This window comes from Cyclospora cayetanensis, unplaced genomic scaffold (genome assembly GCF_002999335.1).
Source record: "Cyclospora cayetanensis isolate NF1_C8 unplaced genomic scaffold, CcayRef3 CcayRef3_contig_161, whole genome shotgun sequence".
NCBI classification, from domain to species: domain Eukaryota; phylum Apicomplexa; class Conoidasida; order Eucoccidiorida; family Eimeriidae; genus Cyclospora; species Cyclospora cayetanensis.
The window spans coordinates 1-19,683 of record NW_020312105.1 but is presented as its reverse complement, the minus strand read 5'-3'; the positions used below and the strand labels follow the sequence as shown (position 1 = coordinate 19,683).

General features: G+C 46.4%; 4 protein-coding genes across 4 annotated transcripts; 1 reads left to right on the top strand and 3 right to left on the bottom strand.

Annotated features, from left to right (window-relative positions):
* Positions 1-6,584: 6,584 nt before the first annotated feature.
* On the bottom strand, positions 6,585-8,091 carry LOC34618685. The gene is made up of 3 exons (XM_022732003.2): positions 7,882-8,091; positions 6,701-7,822; positions 6,585-6,644 (listed from the first exon to the last, which is right to left on the bottom strand). The coding sequence occupies exons 1-3, from the start codon at positions 8,089-8,091 to the stop codon at positions 6,585-6,587; spliced, it is 1,392 nt and encodes a 463-aa protein (XP_022591278.2).
* Positions 8,092-11,599: 3,508 nt separating this feature from the next.
* On the bottom strand, positions 11,600-13,531 carry LOC34618684 (mitochondrial thiamine pyrophosphate carrier 1). The gene is made up of 6 exons (XM_026337051.1): positions 13,266-13,531; positions 12,918-13,146; positions 12,593-12,748; positions 12,322-12,482; positions 11,864-11,930; positions 11,600-11,749 (listed from the first exon to the last, which is right to left on the bottom strand). The coding sequence occupies exons 1-6, from the start codon at positions 13,529-13,531 to the stop codon at positions 11,600-11,602; spliced, it is 1,029 nt and encodes a 342-aa protein (XP_026192836.1).
* Positions 13,532-15,622: 2,091 nt separating this feature from the next.
* LOC34618683 (cathepsin E) lies at positions 15,623-17,237 on the top strand. The gene is made up of 4 exons (XM_026337050.1): positions 15,623-15,723; positions 15,778-16,133; positions 16,192-16,317; positions 17,041-17,237. Exons 1-4 carry the CDS (start codon positions 15,623-15,625, stop codon positions 17,235-17,237), a joined length of 780 nt encoding a protein of 259 aa, XP_026192835.1.
* Positions 17,238-19,378: 2,141 nt separating this feature from the next.
* Positions 19,379-19,675, bottom strand: LOC34618682 (protein disulfide-isomerase; the record flags this gene model as incomplete). Its single annotated transcript, XM_026337049.1, has 1 exon — positions 19,379-19,675. A coding segment is annotated over one exon (297 nt), but the record flags the coding sequence as incomplete, so codon positions are not given.
* Positions 19,676-19,683: the final 8 nt, after the last annotated feature.

The window sequence follows — 19,683 nt, the reverse complement described above, 5'->3', positions numbered from 1 at the left end:
GTAGCCAAGATCGATAGTTCTGTAACAAGTCCAACTTTGGAGATATCGACAGAGTGATAGAGGGCATCATTTACTGAAAAGATAGCAAATCTCTTAGCCACCTGGCCGCAACACCTTTTGTCTGGTTACCCTCGGTGCAACTCGTAAAATATGTTGATCCACCAGGACCAAGTCTTCAGGGTCGGGGCACACAGCCGACCGTACCTTGTCACAGTTCCGTGCTAGTCGCTCTTGGTTTTGCGTGTACTAGCCAGCTGCTGATAGGGGCTGATGACCCTGGATCGCAATTCTCAGGCCTGAATAGGAAAAGGCTTCCTCAATGTAGACCAGGGATGCTGGGGAGCAAGAGGCAGAGAAGTACACTGTTGTATTAGAAACCCACTTGGCACAGGGAAAATACAAGCCAAAATACTGAACTTTTGTGTGAATGCAAAGTCGCAAATACTGCAGAGGAGTGTGAATGGTGAGTTCTGTCCGTCCATGTGCCTCAGGGTGGCTCGCAGTGGTCATATTGTGGTCAATGTGCAGGCAAATAACACGGGCACACCAGAATGCGCCAACGAACTTTAGATTCCTACCCGTAATGAAACTCGTGGGGAATCAAAAGCGCGTGTAGACCAGGGCTTAGAGCCATGTAGGGACATCTTGAGCCGTAAGACTGCTAGAGCAAGGGAGAAAATGGGCATTCTTGCTGACTCTTTTGACGGGGGCGTAGATGCTATCCTGATTGTTGAACTCCGGCATTCCAACAATAACGTTCGTAGTAAGATCAGTTCAAGTTTTTTCAGGAACTAGGAGATTTTGCATAAGCTTAGGTTTAAGAGGATAGCGAGCCTTCAGCTACTGATGTTCTAGGCTTGGCAGCACATACACCTCTGCCGCGGGACGGATCACCCGCCACCAGAAGAACAAAGAGATCTTTTCCACTGCAGCATGAATCTTGCCATGGCTTGAAAGAACGTACGGCAAAACGGGACTGCGGAGCAAAATCAATGTACATGCGAATCAGTCCTCTCTTTCTTGTGAATCACAGCAAGCTAACCCCAGCCTAGTAGTGCTTAACCCGTTTCCTTTCTGCATTTGGCGATTGTAGCGGATGCACGGGTGTCAAAGAAGTACGATGCACGCAATTTCGATAGAAGCCATGAATATCGCGTACAAGAGTAGCTGCGCTGCACAATAGTAAACCTAGGGAGCGACTTGAGACCGTGCCGGCGACCAGGTTGGTGATGGCTTTAGTGTGCCTAAGTGCACAGTCGTACTGCAGGAGGCACCCAAGTCAGCGAACAAATTCGGGAAATTTTAAGCGCAAAAGTTTCTTCGTAAGATGCCTTAAAACCTGAAGGTCAGTCTGAAAAAGAGCAAAACGCCCCCATGTACATAGTGCCGGCATTTTTTTTCACACCCCATCACACCGTATAGTATTTTCCCGCATTGGATATCTATGCGCGATTAAGGTAAATCAATGCAAGTCACGAGCAAGAATTTAGTGCTTTGGAGAACCCGTAACTCGTTGAGGGAGTAACGCCCTTACTGGTACGTCCATGGATCGATTGTAAAGAAGCAGTGACGCTCCTAATCAAGCAGTCAAGTAGCTCAGGCGCTGTGAGGCAGAAGATAAGCGTTTTTACTGCCCTATCTGCCTCCTCTGTTCTTGTCATCAACTGCGCATTCTTTGATAGGCCAGTCAAAGGAACAGCGATCGGAGGAAGACTACATTTCAAGCTTCTGTAATAAGATGCAATAGAGCTTTGCAATGTCATTGAGGTGAGGAATGGTTAAGCACCTACACTTGATTGCTTCTATATTGCCGCCTTGAGATCAATCGTTGCAGCCGAAGCACGGAGTTTCCAGAGCCCAGCTTGTTTAAGTACTGACGAAAAATTGTGCGCCTTTCACGCCGTAGGTGATTTACGTGCCGTTTAGCGTTTCGCCTGAAGACTGGACATAATCCATGTATAGACCCATCCACCATTCCTTGATGCACTCATTAGAATCCCTGTAAACTTGTATTTGCAGGTCGTAAAAGGCCTAAACACGTCCAACCAGCACACAGGTCTCCTCGACTGCGAGAATGGGAGTGTGGAACATCCTTTTGTGCGGTTCACCATGATGAATGGGGTTCTGTGAGAAAGCGTCTGCAAATTCAAACTTTGGTTTAATTATTTTTTATGTAATTCGCCAAGTAGCTCCCCAAACATGAGGCATCTGGAGCTTCTGCTCCACACACCATAACCTAATTCTGGGCGTCGAGAGTTACCCAATTGAAGTCGTGCAAGCATTCACCGCTACCCAATTTCTAAGCTGCTGGACCAGGAAGTGCTTAAAGGAAGGTACCTGCTGGCCTCCTCAACAACGCTCAATCTCCTACGGTGGGCGGAGTAGTGTCGTACCTCAACAAGATTTTGGGACCAACACGAAGTTGCACCCAAAATTGTAGGTCGACCCCTGCGCTTCTCTTTTTTTCAACGATTCATCCGCCCGGCGTTCAGTCTCTTATTCATGCGGTGAGGGCCTCGGTGTCGTGAAACATAGCTTGAGGCTGACTCGATGATCAATGCAATGCGGTATAGTGGACGACTAGTGGTTGTTCGTGCTGCTCACCGCATGTCCAAAGAACTGCACATCAATTAACTTCTTGTTGATATTTGCCTATCCCTGTCGTACCTCGCCCGAAAGCTCTATTGAATTCTTTCTATTGAAAGAACCAGTTGCATAGCCAGTAAGGTGGGTCGCTTGTTCAGAACCATCTCTTGCCGCGCTGCTGAGCCGCCCGCATAAAGACTGTGCCTTACCTTCTAAAGGTAAGACTACTCCGCCCAGCATGGGAGAATTAACATTGTTGAGGGGACCAGAAGATGCCTTCATTCTGTCACGTTCTGGAATAGCAGCCTTGAAAGTGGGCAGCTGTGGCTGCATGCGTGAATCCAATTGGGTATCTCACGACATGCCCAAAACTAGACTGTGCTCTATGGATCCAGTATCGAAATCCCGGACAATGCTAATAGGATCCAACTCCGACTGGAAGAGGCATTCGACCGCAATAGCCTTGCTAGTCCTTGTGTTCTGCCGCCCATCAGCAAATTTGAGTTTGAGAAAATTCGTCAGTGCATAAACAAGCAGGATGCATGTTTGAGCCGTCCTCTCAAATAGCAGATCCACCTGCTGAATATCTAATGCTATGGAGCACTAAGAAATCCTGGAAATTATTGTGAATTTGTATGAACGCTGAATTGACCTTCGGGTAAACATGAAGTAAACCACTTATAAAGCAGTTGTTCGTACAGCGTGGCGGCTTTTGTGAGCGTAAACTATCATATTTCGCAACTCTTTAATCTATTGTTAGAGTTCCCTGCTTCGCCTTTCTGAGTTCTCCCAAAACTTGTTGTTGTGCTTGTGTCGCCATGAACCGATGAGTCAGGGCTTGTAGGCAGAAGGCTTCATGTACCGTAATAAGGCCAGAACGAAGTGGTTCCTCCTCCATTACACATAACTTGACCAGCACTCATGTTTCTGCATTTGAGGGTTCAAAGCAAGGTACATATCCGGCCGCCTGATAAAACCTTTGACTGTCATCTATTTTTATGGTCGACGCAACACTGGCGTATGCATATACATTTTTCGGCCAGAAAATCATGCTCTTATACCGGAGCTACTGCGTACACCTCAACTTGCAGGCCGGCTGCTGCTGCACTAACCAGCGTAGTTCCACCGAGTATTTTCAACGCCAAAGAGTTATGCCCCCCATACTGTCTCCGCGGAAGTCCTCCGCCGCAATTGACTAGTGACTTGATTAGAATCAAACGAATGCTCCAGGAAAGCCTGACATCCCACTGCATGCACAAGCAATGAAATAGCGAGTAACAGCTGCATCGAACCATGCGGTGCTACGGAGTGTAACGCTCCATCTAGGGTCTCTATAGAGGGACACTACCTCCGGACTCGATATAAACCCAATAGAACCTTATTGAATGTTTTGCAGATAAAGTCGTTTCTTATCTTGCCCACACCCGTCAGGGTTTCCACAAGAGGGAAGGGGGACACCTAGCGTGCTCGTGGCTGCACCTTCTAATCATCCAAGCACTCTCAGCTCCTTGAATATAGCACTAAAACCACTAGCGCAAAACATTGGCCGTTATCGTACTATCATAGCTTACTTTGCAAAAATTGAGACAAGCCAACAGACAACACTGTTAGTCAATTCTTTACGAAGTCTTATATACATACAAATCTGGTGTAGTACAAAGCAAGCTAATGTAAAGTATTCCGCTGCATCTAAATACTGTGGTCGCGGTTGACTTACCACTCTTCCTCCATAGCGGTGTCTTAGTCTCAATAGCATTGAGGTTGCAGAGCAGCAGCATCCAAACTGACCTGTATACTAACCACATTCTAGCAGCGTGCTACGTGGCTTTGTACCTCCGTTTGGTCTAGTGGACATTCACATTGTGTGGCATCCTGACAAGATCTTTGGGTAACGCTTGCTTTTACACTACTTCATGCCCATTTTCCCCTAATTCATAGGGCACTGCAGCAAACAGTGGCTCCGATACCTTGGCGCCTGCCAAGGTTTGAAAATTGTTTTTTCTCATCACTATCGAACGTTTAGTCAAAAGCATGTTCAGCGTCTAATGAGGGTACCGTTATTCGTTACAGTACAGGCCACACATTATTTCAGCTCATGCTCTCAGGTTTGAGAGGCCTGTGCTGCTGAGAGAACCTCAGGGAGGAGAGCTGAATGTCTGCAATGGCAAGCCATGAGGCTGTAGCTAGTGGGATTTTCACAGGACCCCTGCATGTACCAGGGAGCCTTGAGGCTGGCTCGCCAATGCATTGCAGAGCATTGTTTTTGGAGAGGGGATCGAGAGAGTGTTTGAGCTTGGGTGCATGTTCACGGTAATCTTAGGGGGACCCTTTGGAACACAGAATCATTCTATCCAGCACCACGTTGGCTTTGTAGTGTAGGTCGCACGATATGGCCAACTCGTGAAATGCCTAAAACGCTCCGCAGTAGATCTGTAAAGGGCTATGCATATTATTCTGGTCTCAAGACCTCGGCTTCCCGACCTGACTCCAAGCATGCCTATATATATTTGCTGCAAGACTTGTCTAATGCCCATATGTTTGGCCCCGCAGATATCTCGAGGATAGTTTTCCTCAAAAAGCTGTCGCCTTATCCTAGTTTCGTCCGAAAACAATAAACTCAATGCATACAGGCAATGGAACTCGGGAAGGAGTGTTATCCGCGTACAGAAAACGGTCAAGACTCTCAGAGAGCGTCCCCGTATAATCATCCATTGCCCTCACGAGATTATTTTAATCATTTTTCTTGAGTTGCAAAGATGAGGCAACACTGCACGGGCAAAATAATACTGGTGAACCCGTCTCAACAAATACACTTCGGCCATTCATGGTCATGCTGATGAGCGCTACAAGATGCTTGGTAACGAAGATCACTTTCCAGGGCACTAAGACATTTACAGAAGTACTCATGTATATGTTTTACCGCCTCACGTCTGTAGGCATCAAAACGCACAACCACATTTTCGCAATGTAGATCTGCAACAGTAACCAGTCTTCGTGATTGCGTACAAGCAAGATGCATACCCATTTAAGCACATGCACATGTAGGACAATACAACACATACTACTAACAGAAGCCTGCCGCACTCACAAACCAACAAGTCAGAAAGTGTATGCCCTTCAGACATGTCCATGCTTGTCGCCAGCTATTGAGGACCCGTTTGTAGAAAGGGTGTCAATAGCTTTTCGTACCCAAAGAAGTTTTCAACGGGGGCCACAAAAGCGATCGAAACGAAGTCTAAAAGACCTGGCTACTCACAGTCTGCATCATAGCAATGTTTCTAATAACTCTGTTTGGTATCACTGTGCACCCCTTTTGTAAAAGAAACCGAACTGCCCCCCATCCTGCTTTTTCTGTCCCAATACAGAAGCGAACATCAAGGAGTTACTTTCCGTAAACACAACGAATCAGATCATTGTAAAAGAGGACATGATAAAAATACTAGTACAGAGATAATGGTTGGGAACTATTAAATAGCAGGCCCTAGGGCTGCGCACACGCAGCCACTGGCACCGGATTTCTAAGCACCTTCTATGTTCTCCCTGGAATACCAAAAGCAAACGTCGATGTTCTTCAGTTTACCTCCAGTTATATGTTTTTTACTATTCCCTATGCAATCCTTCAAGGAATTCTGCATGTGCTAAACATTCAGATTGTTCAGTGCTCATATTCTTCCACTGCAAGTCTACAGAATGGCAGCTAGGCTAGGGCTTCGAGACTATTTGTGGTCGTTGGGTCTTGGATTCCTATCGTTTGCAGCGGGTTCTATTCTTATGCACAAGATGTTGCGTCCAGACATGTCTGAGCCCGATCTACACGATCGTTTAACATCGCAGCGCGACGCTATAAGGGAAGTTGAACGCCATTCCCAGAGAAGCGATAATCAAAAAGGAGGCGTTGCCTCTTAATAGTTCTTCGCCAAAAGTGCGATTTATCTATGCGATTTGTTCTGGGCGATTATGCTACATTTAGCGCCCTCCCGGCGCATTTCACACCACTTTCATCCGCACAGTGGTGGGGACATATATTCCTCGACGCATGCCCCTCCGCGAAGCTTTCCCTGAAGAAGCGGTATTCTCAAGCTGACAAAGCAACAAGATCGATTGCTAAACTTACCACCTCGCACCCTGGAGAGGGTTGGGACACGTACACGCATTCTCCTTGAATGCTGACTGCTCCCGACGCGCACTTGACTTCTCTCGTGGCTAAGTGCGTCTTGGTGCACGAGCAGTGGTTATCACAGCATGTTTCACTGTATCCTTGAGGGCACTCCACAATCTTCTGCTCTCGAACGACCTCCATGCACTTCCCCTTATGTGGCTCTCCAGCAGCGCATCGTGCACTTGGCTCCGCTATTGCAACGCGGACGCAGTGGCAGCGGCCTTTCTTGTTCACAACGTCACATGTAAATCCTTCGGCACAGGTGTACAACAGGGGCGTCTTGACTTGCGCCATGCACTTTCCAGATTCGTCGAGCTCCCCCCTGCATATTGGAACAACAGGTATTATTTCTCTGTTGATGCAGGTGCATATGTTGCTAGTGCAGTGTAGAGTATAGGATTCTTCGCAAGAGCATGAAACGCGTCCAACTGGGCTGCAGCTGGGTTCTGGTGCTTCTTCACCCTTTTTTGTGGGCTTCACGGGTTGTCGCTTCGAGGGTGCCTGCTTTCGTGGCATTCCCTGATGCCGCTGGCATACGCCGTACACGTCTTCTTCAAAGCAGTAGCCTTGCACTTCTATTTGGCCCTCAGGGCATCCACAGAGTGGCTGCATCTCCGTTGTTTTGGCACATGCAGAGCAAACCGGACTGTACTTCTTCTTCGTGTGTGCATAAGCAATGCATTGGTATTCGTCAGGGCAAATGTATTCGTAGCCTTGCTGCATCGTTCTCAGGCAAGAGTCTCCTTCGGCAGAGAGTACATCCGGAGCCACACAAGCGGCAGCAGCCTGTCCTCTTTCCTGCTTGATGCATTGCAATCCGTGGTTGATAAGTGCATATCCAGCAGGGCATTCAGTGACGGCTTCGTGGGCAACAATGCTCGTACAGTAACCATCTTGGCTTTGCATCCCTTCTCTACACCTAGCTATCTTTTCAGCAGTATGGCCCTTTGCACAACATGGAGATTCTGCTCTGTCCTTCGCCTTGCAGATGTTGATGTATCCATTGGGACATTCCAGAACTGGAGCAGCGGGAGTGATACACAAGCCATCCACCATCTTTCCACTACGGCATATTCCCTGCAGTTAATCTAGATTGTTTCCGAATATTGCATAGAATATTTTCAATTATTTCTTACTTCGGCTTCCGTTTCGATACTTCGAACGCAGGTCCCGTCGCGGAAGGCGTAGCCGTCTTGGCATGTGCACTTTGTAGATGGCATTACTTTGAGCTGACGAAACAATGCCTCGGCGAACTCTTCTGGGGTGGGAACATTTTCTCCAACCTCCAGGGATCGGGACCCTGAGACGGAACAAAACAAGGTGGCAGCGATAATACAAGACTTCATTTTAAAACAGGAACTACTGCGATAAAAACAGACATAGCATTCCGACAACTTTTTGGTAAAATGAGGAAGTGACGGGCGTTCATCGATTGAACTGTGCGTTGTACTGGCAGGCAGCTGTAAAGACACCCCAGATCTGACATCGATAAATCGTGGTGGATGCTATCACAATTCCGTTGTATGAAAGTCACCGTAAGGAAATTCAGTTTTTTTGTTTCTGCCTGATTTAGGCATTGCAATTAATTTGAATACATTTTTGACATTGCGAGCGTCCGCCGTTCTCCTAGAGTTCATCCAGTTACAATACCTGCTCCCTGACAGAAATCCTGCGATCATACAATTAAACGTGTGGAATTCCATCGATAAAAACTGATATGAGCTTAATAGATTATAATTAAAAACCTACTTCGCTGTAGGCACCTAATGGCAAAGCGCATCACCACAGCATGGCGGGGAACGCATAAAGCATGACGTCAAGTGTCCTGAGAAATTACCCGCCAATCAGTAGAAGCTCTCAGTGTGCGATGCTAGCTTGCACTTTATATATAGACAGTTTTTGAGTGCTCGTCCAGATAGCACTTCGTTTTCTCCATCAGGTCACAGAGAGTCTCCAGAATAGGTCTTGACACGATTGCGAATCTGAAAGTGGCTTTCATATGCTATTCCTAGTGGAAGAATAACTGAAACCTATTTTTCGCTCATTTTGCCTCGACCACATACTGCGCGATCAGCGCTTACATGAAGCACCCCTTTTAACCCTGTAGGTGCTCTACACCACTCACACTTAGGCTGCGTGGTTTGTTGGCCAAAGAAAGCGGCTACAGGAAAAGATCATCAATTTCCAGCGACTACTAATATCGTGGTTTGCTTTCTTAAGTGGCTAAGTGCAAGGAATTTCATTGCGACTAGTCACATACACTTGCGAACATGGTAAAATGCACGCGTCAGTAGGCAAGAAGCGCACTTCCCAGATGAAGACGGTGGCCGAATGCCCATTCCTTTGAAACAGGATGTATAGAGCAAGGCCACCAGGTACTTTCGTGATTATGCCACCGAAGATTCATGATTATTTTAGTTAGTCAACTTGGCACCAACATCAAATTGATTAAGCGCGAAAGTCCAGGAATACAGGCAGAAGACCCTAGCATTGCCCGACTAGCTCTACGAAGGGCAGAGCCTTCCAAATACACATTTCCTTAATTGGCTTTCTGAACGTGCCAATTCCATCTTGCGCTCCATTGTGTGACGCCATAAAGTGTGGTAGAGCACGAACTGAAGCAGAATGTGCAGAATCATTCAAGGAGCATTACTCATTTTTTCATGCCTCATTATATTACTCTTGGTAGTTTTGACGAGCTGGGTGCGACGCACTGACCTGGGATTTGGTTGATAGTGACCCGCGAAACGGGGCTTGACTGAGCGATGTTTCCCACACTATTTAGAAAACGAAATGGATCAACGTCCACGTATCGGTGTAGGCAAAACCTTTTTGCATGATTATAATGCAATCTTTAAGGAAGATTGAGGCGTGTGAATGTAATATGTATGAGAGCCATGGGTGATGTCTAGAACATTGAACACAACACGTCGCCAGAATTCCGGTAGGCTATCAACAAAGTAAGAGTACCCGTACTAATCATTTGATATGAATTTGCTGGTACTTTTGAAACTGAAAATAATCCAATAGACGCAATAACATTTTTGCCTTCCACGCTCTGAAGCCTCACAGCCGCCATCGCCTGTACACGTGATCCATTAACGAGACCGCGCCACCACTCTTTTACCCCGCGACGCTTTCCATATCCATGCTGCAATGCCATCCGCATTCAATGTTTTATAGCGTGCTCAGTGCTCCACTATCTAGCACACTGCGTATTTCGGCTGGGCGTCACGTCAAGGTGCAGGTCTGCGGGTACTGCCTCATGAAGTCTACGTATATACACGTTCTCTGGCTTCCCTTCATTTTTTCATCATGTAATAATACTTTGGCATCATCAGCCTCAAGTAAATCCGCATGCCGAAATCACACACAAACACTGAGCATAATTAGTTAACCACGAATCCCAATAGCATCAAAATGTGAATTCGAGGTAAATGAAGCCTCGGGTTTAGGCATCCCAATGCAGCGTGCGAAGGGGTCTTTCTTAGCTTTAAAAACTGATGATCATGTAGTGAATCGGTTCACAATATTAGGTGCCCCGCTGCTCCAGTACCTATGAAATCGCGGCAGGCGTCGGCATCTCCATGAATGCCGCCTCGGACTCTCCTCATGTTCATCTCGGAGACCTGAGGACAGCTAGAAGGCTTATGCTGGAGGACATATTAACCGTCCAGGAATCTGGTACAAGAAAGATAGAGATACCGTCGTCAATTATGAGTAAACACCATGCTCTGCTTGCTTTCTGGGGAGCTGCGCGTATTAATTTACGGGCACCCTGCATTATGACCGCAGGCGTTTTCAATGAACTGCTGTGGGCTTGCGATGGAACCGCCTGGAACACGGTCGGTTGCTCGGCTCTCCGCGACGCCATATTCTGCCTGTCCAACTACTACATCATTGATCGATTAAACTTTGAACGACGCCTTTCTAAGCATAATTGGATAGAAAGAGACGGGGGCGACCTAGGACTTTTGGTAAGTGGACGCGTACTTCGCATTCAGATTACTCAAGCTAGTTCCACACTCAAATTATTGATGAAATCGTCTAGTCATGTTCATATGAGAGTCTAAGTAAGCCAGACTAGCAGCGAAAGTGCCACCTGCTTCAATTACATCGAATCATGCTGCGAACAAGCTGCTTACCCTTATGTTATTCAAAGTAAGTGCACATACCCAATTTGCCACATATACTGCTGATGGCCGACAGGACCTATCATCATGGTGCCTTCCTGAAGTTGCTATTTGGCCATCGCAGTCAAAAGCTAATTGCAAACAAGCAATGGCACATCTCAGCCTCGGGTTCCCTTCTGCCCAATGCAGGTAGGCACATCATTCGTACACAATCACAATTATTCAAAACCAGGGGAGTAGCTACTTCATGTATAGCTGCATCATTTATACAATCCCACAAACAGAAACACTCTGATTTCATGTTAGCAAACCTACAATGTGCAACACATGCAAGCACTTAGGTGAGTCGTGAAACAGGCCTGCAAGCATGCAATCTGTAGCTAAACGTCTCTTATTGAAACCAGTCAGAATCTGGCGTACTCGTGCGATTGTACAGGCGGTTCGGGCGCATGTTTAACCACTCAGTGTACTTCACTTCCAGACCTATGCTGGTCGCTGTTGGTGCCGTCGCCATATGGTCAAGCATGCCGTATTTGTAGAATTGTACATACATTCCCCCCTGCCACGGTGACCCTGCTGCTGGAACTGTTACCAATATCCATTCCACGAAACACATACATTCAGGATTAGGCCTCGCCACCTCAGCCAGACTAACAGACAACGTCAGATAGTTAGACGCAGCCGCTACCAAACAAAACATAATTCTTCTAGCGGGAACACGCTATCCTTCGAGATAGCGGCAGTAAACATTGCGTGCGTTTTGCATTACTAAAATGGTCAGAAAAAGTGATCCACTGGAAAATGTCGTACGCGCCCCTACGCCGGCGAAGCAACCAGAAAGTCCTTCAGCTTTGAAAAGGGACGCCAAACCCTGCACGGAAACAACGCAGCAGATTCTGCATACGATACGTCACCAGAAAAGCCTTGAAACGGCAAAGTACCGCAGTCCTCAAGCCAGAACAAGAAGCTCAGCAGGGCTTCTTACATGAAAAAAATGCTTGTAGTAAAATGGCGCATGATGCCCACGAGGTGCCTTAGCCTGAACCTGGAGCCTGCAAGGCGCTAGCAGCGAAAACAAATGCAAGGAAAAAGAGTTGCTAACACTGCAGAGTATCGCACGCAGCAACGGTCTTGGCTACTTAATATCTCTGAACCAGCCATGGTAAATGTCACTCCTCCTTTTCGGTAATCTAGAAATTGCGGTGAGTCCCTTCAGGCGTGTGGCAATTGACTAAAGCATCCTCTAAAAATCTCCATTCGGGTGAAACTTTACAATTTTGCGACCCCTCATGGACCGCTCCCTCCCCTGACTGTTTGAGGCTTATTGTCTTAACTATGGCATGAGCTAACAGACAAAGGAGCGGTCCTGCGTCATCGCGGAACTGGATCTACGGCCGGGGACAAAGTCATTAAAGCTATTTTAGTCACGTCGGAGGCAGATACCTGAGTTTCACTTTGTCCAGAGGGGCTGTTAAAAAGGCTGCTGCTCCAGCAGCTGCCCCAGCAACTGTCGCATCGAGGAGCGGGCGGCATTCAGCAGACGATCCAAGGGTTGGTGGGTCCGTAGCTGGTCCCATTATGTGTCCGGCGAGTTCACGGAATTGCTGAGCATGCAATATAAAATAAAACGCTAGTCTTCACCTCCGTTTACTACAAAAACCTTAAATATATTTCCTTTGGTTGAGTTTACCGCGCTAATTGCCTGAATACCGACATGATTTAGCGTGAAAAATAGAGCGCTGAATGGTCCAAAGGAAAGAAGAGTTGCCCCGTAGCCACGGTAGAGTCCACTAATCCCGTCAGCGCGTACAACCTCCCTTAGAGTTGGCTTTGTTATCGGAGAGCTTTCCGACCGCATTGCTGGGTACACCTGCATAACAATGAAATGCCCAAAGCCAGCCATGGTTTACGGGTAAGCACAAGAAGAGGGACACAGCTAAGAGACAAATAGGCAAGCCCACTAGCAGAAACAAGTGTATTCACTTAAGGTCAATCCTCAAAGAACAGGGATGAAGAGTCCCCTACAGGACAATCCATACTTGCAGTCGCTCCTTGCAGACATCCATGGGAAGATAAAGAAGACAGGAGATGGCCTCAGCGGAGAAACCACAGACGGAGTCCACAATGAAAGCTGACCCAAAGCTCAGTTCCGCCGACGTGGTGTTCTGATCGGCGGTCCCGAAAAAAAGCTTCATGACGTGCGACTTTAGGATTTCGTATGCACTAAAGTACAAGCAGGTTGCTGGAATCGCCAGTGCAGACGTGATTCTAGAAAGAGCAAGAAAAACGCGCAAAGCTAGCACAGCACTATAACACTGTCAGCAAAATTATTTTCACAGAAGCACTCAAAGCAAATTCGAAACAAAAGGGAATAGTCACCAGCTTACGCGAAGCCTCGGTAGAGCCCTCTCAAACCATCCACCTTCCAGATAGAAAGCAGCGTCCGCACTGTCCTGGATCTCTCAAATACCGTTTTGGGCGTATCTCTTGATTTAGTTTGGACCTGGATCACAGCCTTGACTGTATCGAGCGGGTGCGCAACAGCTCGCGAAAGCAAGCCTGCGACTGCGGCAGATGCCATTGTTGATGGAAGCCCCTGCTGGTCATTTGGAAACCATGGGTAGCGTAACACATTATCTGTGGCAGTATCCATGATGCAAGAACGCGGAGTGGAGTTTGCGATTTTCCGCTGTGGAATACTGAACTTTTACTGATGACACGGACACCCCGAAACGCTTGTGAGAGCAGAAAATAATATGCGCATGAACGTAACCAAAGGGATGCACTTGTCTATTTAAGTTGGAACCTAGTTTTTCTGCGTGGGGCTTGGTCTTGCACCCGACAGCTTTGTTTCTGAATCAGTCAATTCAGCACAAGATTCCCCACAGTATAATACACCCCTAAGAGCAAAACATATTCCTGTACTTGACAAGCCCAAAATCTGAAAATACTGTTTTCGACTTACAGTACAAAGCTGTACAAAAACCTGTGAGCGAAAACGTGGATCCCACTCGATGGTGGCTCATGGATCGGAGACACAAGCTTTGCAGCCCCAACGCGGGACAAAGCTAATGCGAACAGAAAAATGTATACATCGTTACACTAACACTGGAGCTACTAAAATGTGTACGAACCTTGAATCATTGCCTGACCAAAAGAGTTTCACCGACTTTCCAGAAGGGTTGGCCATGCCCCCCAGACGCCACCGCCATGAAGTATGTTATCCCTGTGAGATTATGACAAATGATAGGCTAGCTTATCCGGCCGGTGGTCTTCTGTAACTTGGAAAGGGGCTGCAAACGGAAGCAAGTTGTCCTCTCTCCGGCCTCGGAAATACAAAAACCGGCGGTCTGGAGCATGCAAAACGACGCGCTCTAGGAGCAGCAGTCGCTTTTGCGAATTACTACACGTTCCTTAATGTGTGCATGTAAAATTATGCAGTTTAAGCGTGCGTCGTTCAGTGTGAGCTGCGGCTGACAGCGCTGTTCAGTTTATGTTGCAAAGATGGCAAATCATATGTGCTTCTAGTTCTCTCAGTGTAACCAACGTTTTAGCAGGAGTTTCATGTTGTATTCAGCTAGTTCATTTTGCATCATTGGACACAAACTGTGGAATTCAAGAAATTGGGTAAAGGAGATGATGCACCTGGAATGTCTGTACGACGTGTACAAATGCTGAAAACACAATAGGGCGAATGTAGCCTTCTAATGTGCGGGCAAATCGCAGCAGCCGTAGGGATATAAATGCTATAATACACTCAACTGGATCAATCATCAGTTGTTCGGCATTTCTGAGGGCTTTTGTGAGGTTCCAGGGGCATGGAGTGCCGCATTGCATTATGGCTCTCCAAGCTGTTCGTTGGCAACATTCTGTTTCTACCAGTGTTGGCCAATGGGCGCTTGCTATCAAAGCTTTCAGCATTTCAAAGTAGGCCCGATATACAGATATTATCCATTGTTGGAAAGCAGATTCTTTCATGTTAAAAAGTCAATAACCCAGGACCTTCACATGAATATCAAGACAACACGCGCGTTATAAATGTGCCACTTTCAAGTGACGACAACCTCCAGTCAGTTGTCCTTTTCACATGAATATTGCATGGTTGTGCTTCAAAATTTCATCCAGATTCTTTGGGAGCATTGCAGTTGGGACACCGCCACAAGCGTTCACAGTGCTGTTTGATACTGGTGCGTACACTGTTGAATTCCTACGGAGCTTCGTTTACTATGGATTTCGTCCTAGGCAGTACCCACACATGGGTTCCTTCAACAAAATGCACCTCGCCCTCTTGTCTTCGGCATAGCAGGTTTAACCCTGAGAGATCATCAACATTCAAGGAAGGTCTAGCCGGTGGACGGCACAATGAAATTCGAGTGACATACGCATCTGGATACATTGAGTCCATTAGCGGCCGAGATTTCTTTCACTTTCAAAATGCAACGTAAGGGACCTGGTGCACTCTTTCCTGAAAACGAATGCTCATAAAATAAATGTATGAACAACAGGATATATGACTACGCTTTCGGATCCGTGGTCAATCAACCACAACACCCGTTTTCCGAACTGCGTAAGTGAATGTGAATAATTGCATTTTCTACATCACGATGCACTTATCGCAGCATTCGACGGAATTGTTGGGCTGGGTAATTTTCTTATTGATAAGCTGCTGGTCGCAGCGCCTGTAATGGAATTTGTAGGTTTCCCGTATGACCAAGCCGGGCAAACTAAGACGCTTGTAGAAAAAATGGTAGACTCGGGCAACATCGAAGATGCACTATTTTCAATCGCCCTCCCTGCGAATGAGTCTTCGGAAGGAGAAATAACCTTCGGCGGATACAATCCTAGGTTAGTGCACACGATTTTTTATGGCTCGACGATTTACACCACCATCTTTACCAGCTATTTGCGAGAAAGGTCACAAATATCGTGGTTTCCACTACTCTCACCAAATAGGTGGGAGATCGGCCTATTGGACATTCTTGTGGACGAATCCAGTCTGGGGTTCTGCACTCCAGAGACCCCATGCAGGGCAATAGTGGACACAGGCACTTCCGGAATAGGCGGCTCTGCCCTACTTATTGATCAAATACTAAATAGACTTGGCGCATTATCACCATGCAATGCAAAGAAAATGGAACTGATGAAGCAATTATCTTTTGTCTTTAAGCAGTCGCCAGGAGAAGGAACTAAGGAAATCATTATTGAGCCACATGACTACATTAGAAATGCTGGAGGATCATTTCCTCCTTCCGAATGCCCGCTTTCTTTCATGGTCCTCCAGTTTCCTCCAGGCCAAAGTCACACGGTTGTAAGTGCATATTGCAGCTTCTAGTATCATACAAAACTGCAGACAACGTAAATCACTACGGATTCAGGTTTTAGGAACTGCTTTTCTTAGGAAGTTTTTCGCAATATTTGACCAGCGGCAGAAACGCATTGGTAAGAAGATTGTTTTTTATGACAGTCTGGAGGTGTTTACTTTGTTTTTGAAGGTTTTGCAGCTAGTGCTGGTGGCTGCGGTAGAACGCAGCTGGATGGACCATTCCGGCATCGTTTCCGTAGAGGTCATATCCTGCACTCTTCTGCATGGGCATAGACTTGGTGATGGAAGGCAATGCGAAGCGAAAGAAGACTCATTCGACACAGGATCTGTGGTGTCTGTGGAAAGAACTCCAAGCATCCAGGGCCTCTACCTTCTGTCATATTTGCCATATCGTTCATAAGTCCTACAGCAATTTTATGCCGGTGGCCATACTCCTGAATCTTCTCATAGGAACAAGCCAACGGTTCTCCTGCAGCCGACAAAAGATCTCTTTTGACGCCCACTTGATGAGAGTGCCCTAGCGCAAAATATTTTTATTTTCATGCAACGATGCATACCACGAAAAAGAAAAATCAGACTCTTCGCCTTGTTCGGCTACTAAAGGGCTTCAAAAGAAGCAATGAGTCTGCATAAATTTCGTGCCTGTTTGTCTCATCTTTTATCACGTGATTAGATCAGCAGTTATGTGCAGGCATGCTTGCCTTTTGAAAGAAATGTTGCATAAAAGGTGATCTGCAAAAGCTGAGTGAAACGTGAGCTAGAGTGCTGATGCCCCCTATATAGCATATACCTTTAAGATGTTTCCGCCACACATCATGCACAGTGCGTCAAAACTGTAGATTCCAAAGCGTTATCGACGTCGCTAGTTAGAGGGGTCTCCGGTGTGCTGTCATCTAAAAGAGCGAGTTTCACGCACAGAGAAGAACGCAGAATATTATCGAAGCCTGATCACGCCGTTGAATTCCTTCGAATCAAAACTTTTTACGAGACAGAAAAGGGCAGGCCTGTTGGGCGCTGGAGCAGCTCCCCGCGTTAGTGTTGATGAGCCACTCTGCCGTAGCTTTGTGGTCTTCAGCTGGAATAATTGCCTTTTTAAAGCCAGCTGCATCGTCTAAAACTCTGCCCGGAGTAATAAGCGCATCTATTCCTGCTTGGAAAATGGTGCACTAGTCATTTATATGAGTATGCTGCTATGTAGTGCAGTAGACTTTAACATAGTGGTAGCATATTTACATCTATGTTGGTGGACGTTTTGTACGCAGCCAAAAAGCTCACGGCGGCTCATGCTTAAAATTCACCGCGCTTAACGACCAAACCCGCACGATCTTTGTGCTTGTACCCTAAATGCCATTCCCACTATTTGGTGCCAAAAAGTGCTTAAGCACAGAGAAGCAATCTTATGTATCTATTCAAGGTCCAACTACCCGGAAGTATGAAGTTCATAGAGCCTTTGATTCTTGCATACCAGATTATATGTAGACAACGAAGTCTCAGCTATTCGCACTAGCGAGCATTCAGTTATTTCCTTTATTGAGCCTCTAAGAACGCTACTACCATGATATAGGTTGCATTGAGTTCAGTTGTTCGGTTTTTGCATATCATGGCGGCTTGTATAAAGTAAGAGCGTTTTGCTGAATACGAGCATGTAAGCTAATTCGAGTTCTGTATTTTAAATACGGAATTGTCCAAGTTTCGAAAGACAGCTGCAACAATTCCATCAAGGATTGACCAACGGAGATTGAAGCCTCGTGTTAACTCCTTTAATATCTCTAGCAGCTGAATGCTACCTAATCTCAAATAATCGGCACTCCTTTGCTTCGCAGGGTCCTTCCTGCGAAAGAAATTTTAACCGTACTCTTCGTTTTCGATGAAAACATGGCGATCCAAGAGCCGTGAAGCAGCATGTAGCAAGATCACACTCAGACGCTGTGGCTGCGCTAGTGTACCGTAAAGTGGTACTTCAACTTTATGTGCCGCGATCTTGATAATCAAGGTATTAAGTGCTGGTTATACTCGCCCTCTGCAACTTTCTTTAAATACCAGCACTTCTATGCTTCTACTAAAAACTTCATGGTTTGGCACGGGGAATAGATCAGCGTGTTCACCTGAGCACCAGACAGCCGACTGAGGGTGCAGATGGAAGATGATATAAAAGTTACTAGCGGCAAAATTAGAAGCCCTGTCTGCTCAGCCGTAGACAAAGCCTAACAGAGTAGATGGTGCTCCAGAACTCTGAAGACTCCGTGCTTGAGACCGTACTCATGGTAGAAGATGGCCCTTACTCACCATTCGCCACTTGAAGGCTTGCTAAACAACTAGAAGCCAGCTTTAGTTAACGAGCTAAGGAGTTCAAAGATCCTGCCAGACTTAATCTCCCCACCATTGTGGAATGTGGTGTTTGTAAATGTATAAAATGAGATGTTCGAATTGTATCCAAGTGCAACGTGCACTAGGAAAGATTTATTAGAAACAAAATCAGTGCTTAACAGTAAAAGCATCGCCAATGCCAGCGGTAACCGAAGTTACTGCAGTATAGTTTGTAGAGCGAAGACTGCCATTGCTTTTTTGAGGATCTCAGCACTCTCCCATTGGCCATGATTGCACATTGGTCACGTATTGTTTTTCTTCACACGTACACACATGCCAATCGCAATGGACATTAATAAGAATCAAAGGACTAAGCAGTACGCACGATGGTAGATATGGCTTGCACAATCCGTGTGGCTCAAGAGAAGAATAACGCTTTGCTGGCACAGACACTATTATATTGCCTGATATGATGACCGACGTGAAGAAAACGATTCGACCAAGATAGCGAATAGAATTTGGTTGAAGAAGAGACAGCTAACGCGGAAAACGCTCCTTGTTTTGTTGAAAGCCTTATCGCCGAATTCCTGAAGGAGAACCTCATAAGCATTAAACTGAGCCCCACAGAGTATAAAGCACGTTCATGACGATGAAGCATTTTAAAACATCCACACTCATGCGCTATCTAAAAAGCTGCAATTAAAACGGGTATAACTCCAAGTTCGCCAGCAAATGCCCACGTTCCACAACACTTGACTTCAACCATATCCTTTTTGCCATACACCCCCGACTTTCAGCATTGATACACTCATCGAAAAAACAAACAGGCATGTATGAAGCAACACTGGGCCCTGTAAACCGAAACAACTGTTACGCAATAGCCAGTTCAACAGCCCATGTGCCATGTTGCTGGACAAATGAAGCAAGACCCTGAATGGTTCGTTCTCCCATGAACTTAATGGGAGTATCCGAACCGTTCTTGAAAAACCAAACTGTTGGAAAGCCTGTGACCTTGTACTTTTCATCCGGCAACTTGTTCGCCGTTCCATCCATCTTGGCAACCACGAGCGCCTGGCTAGCCGACTTTGACTCAGATGCCAGCTTTCCAAATTCTTCGTAAACAGGATCAAGCTTCTTGCAGTGTCCACACCATGGGGCATAAACCAGCAGCAACA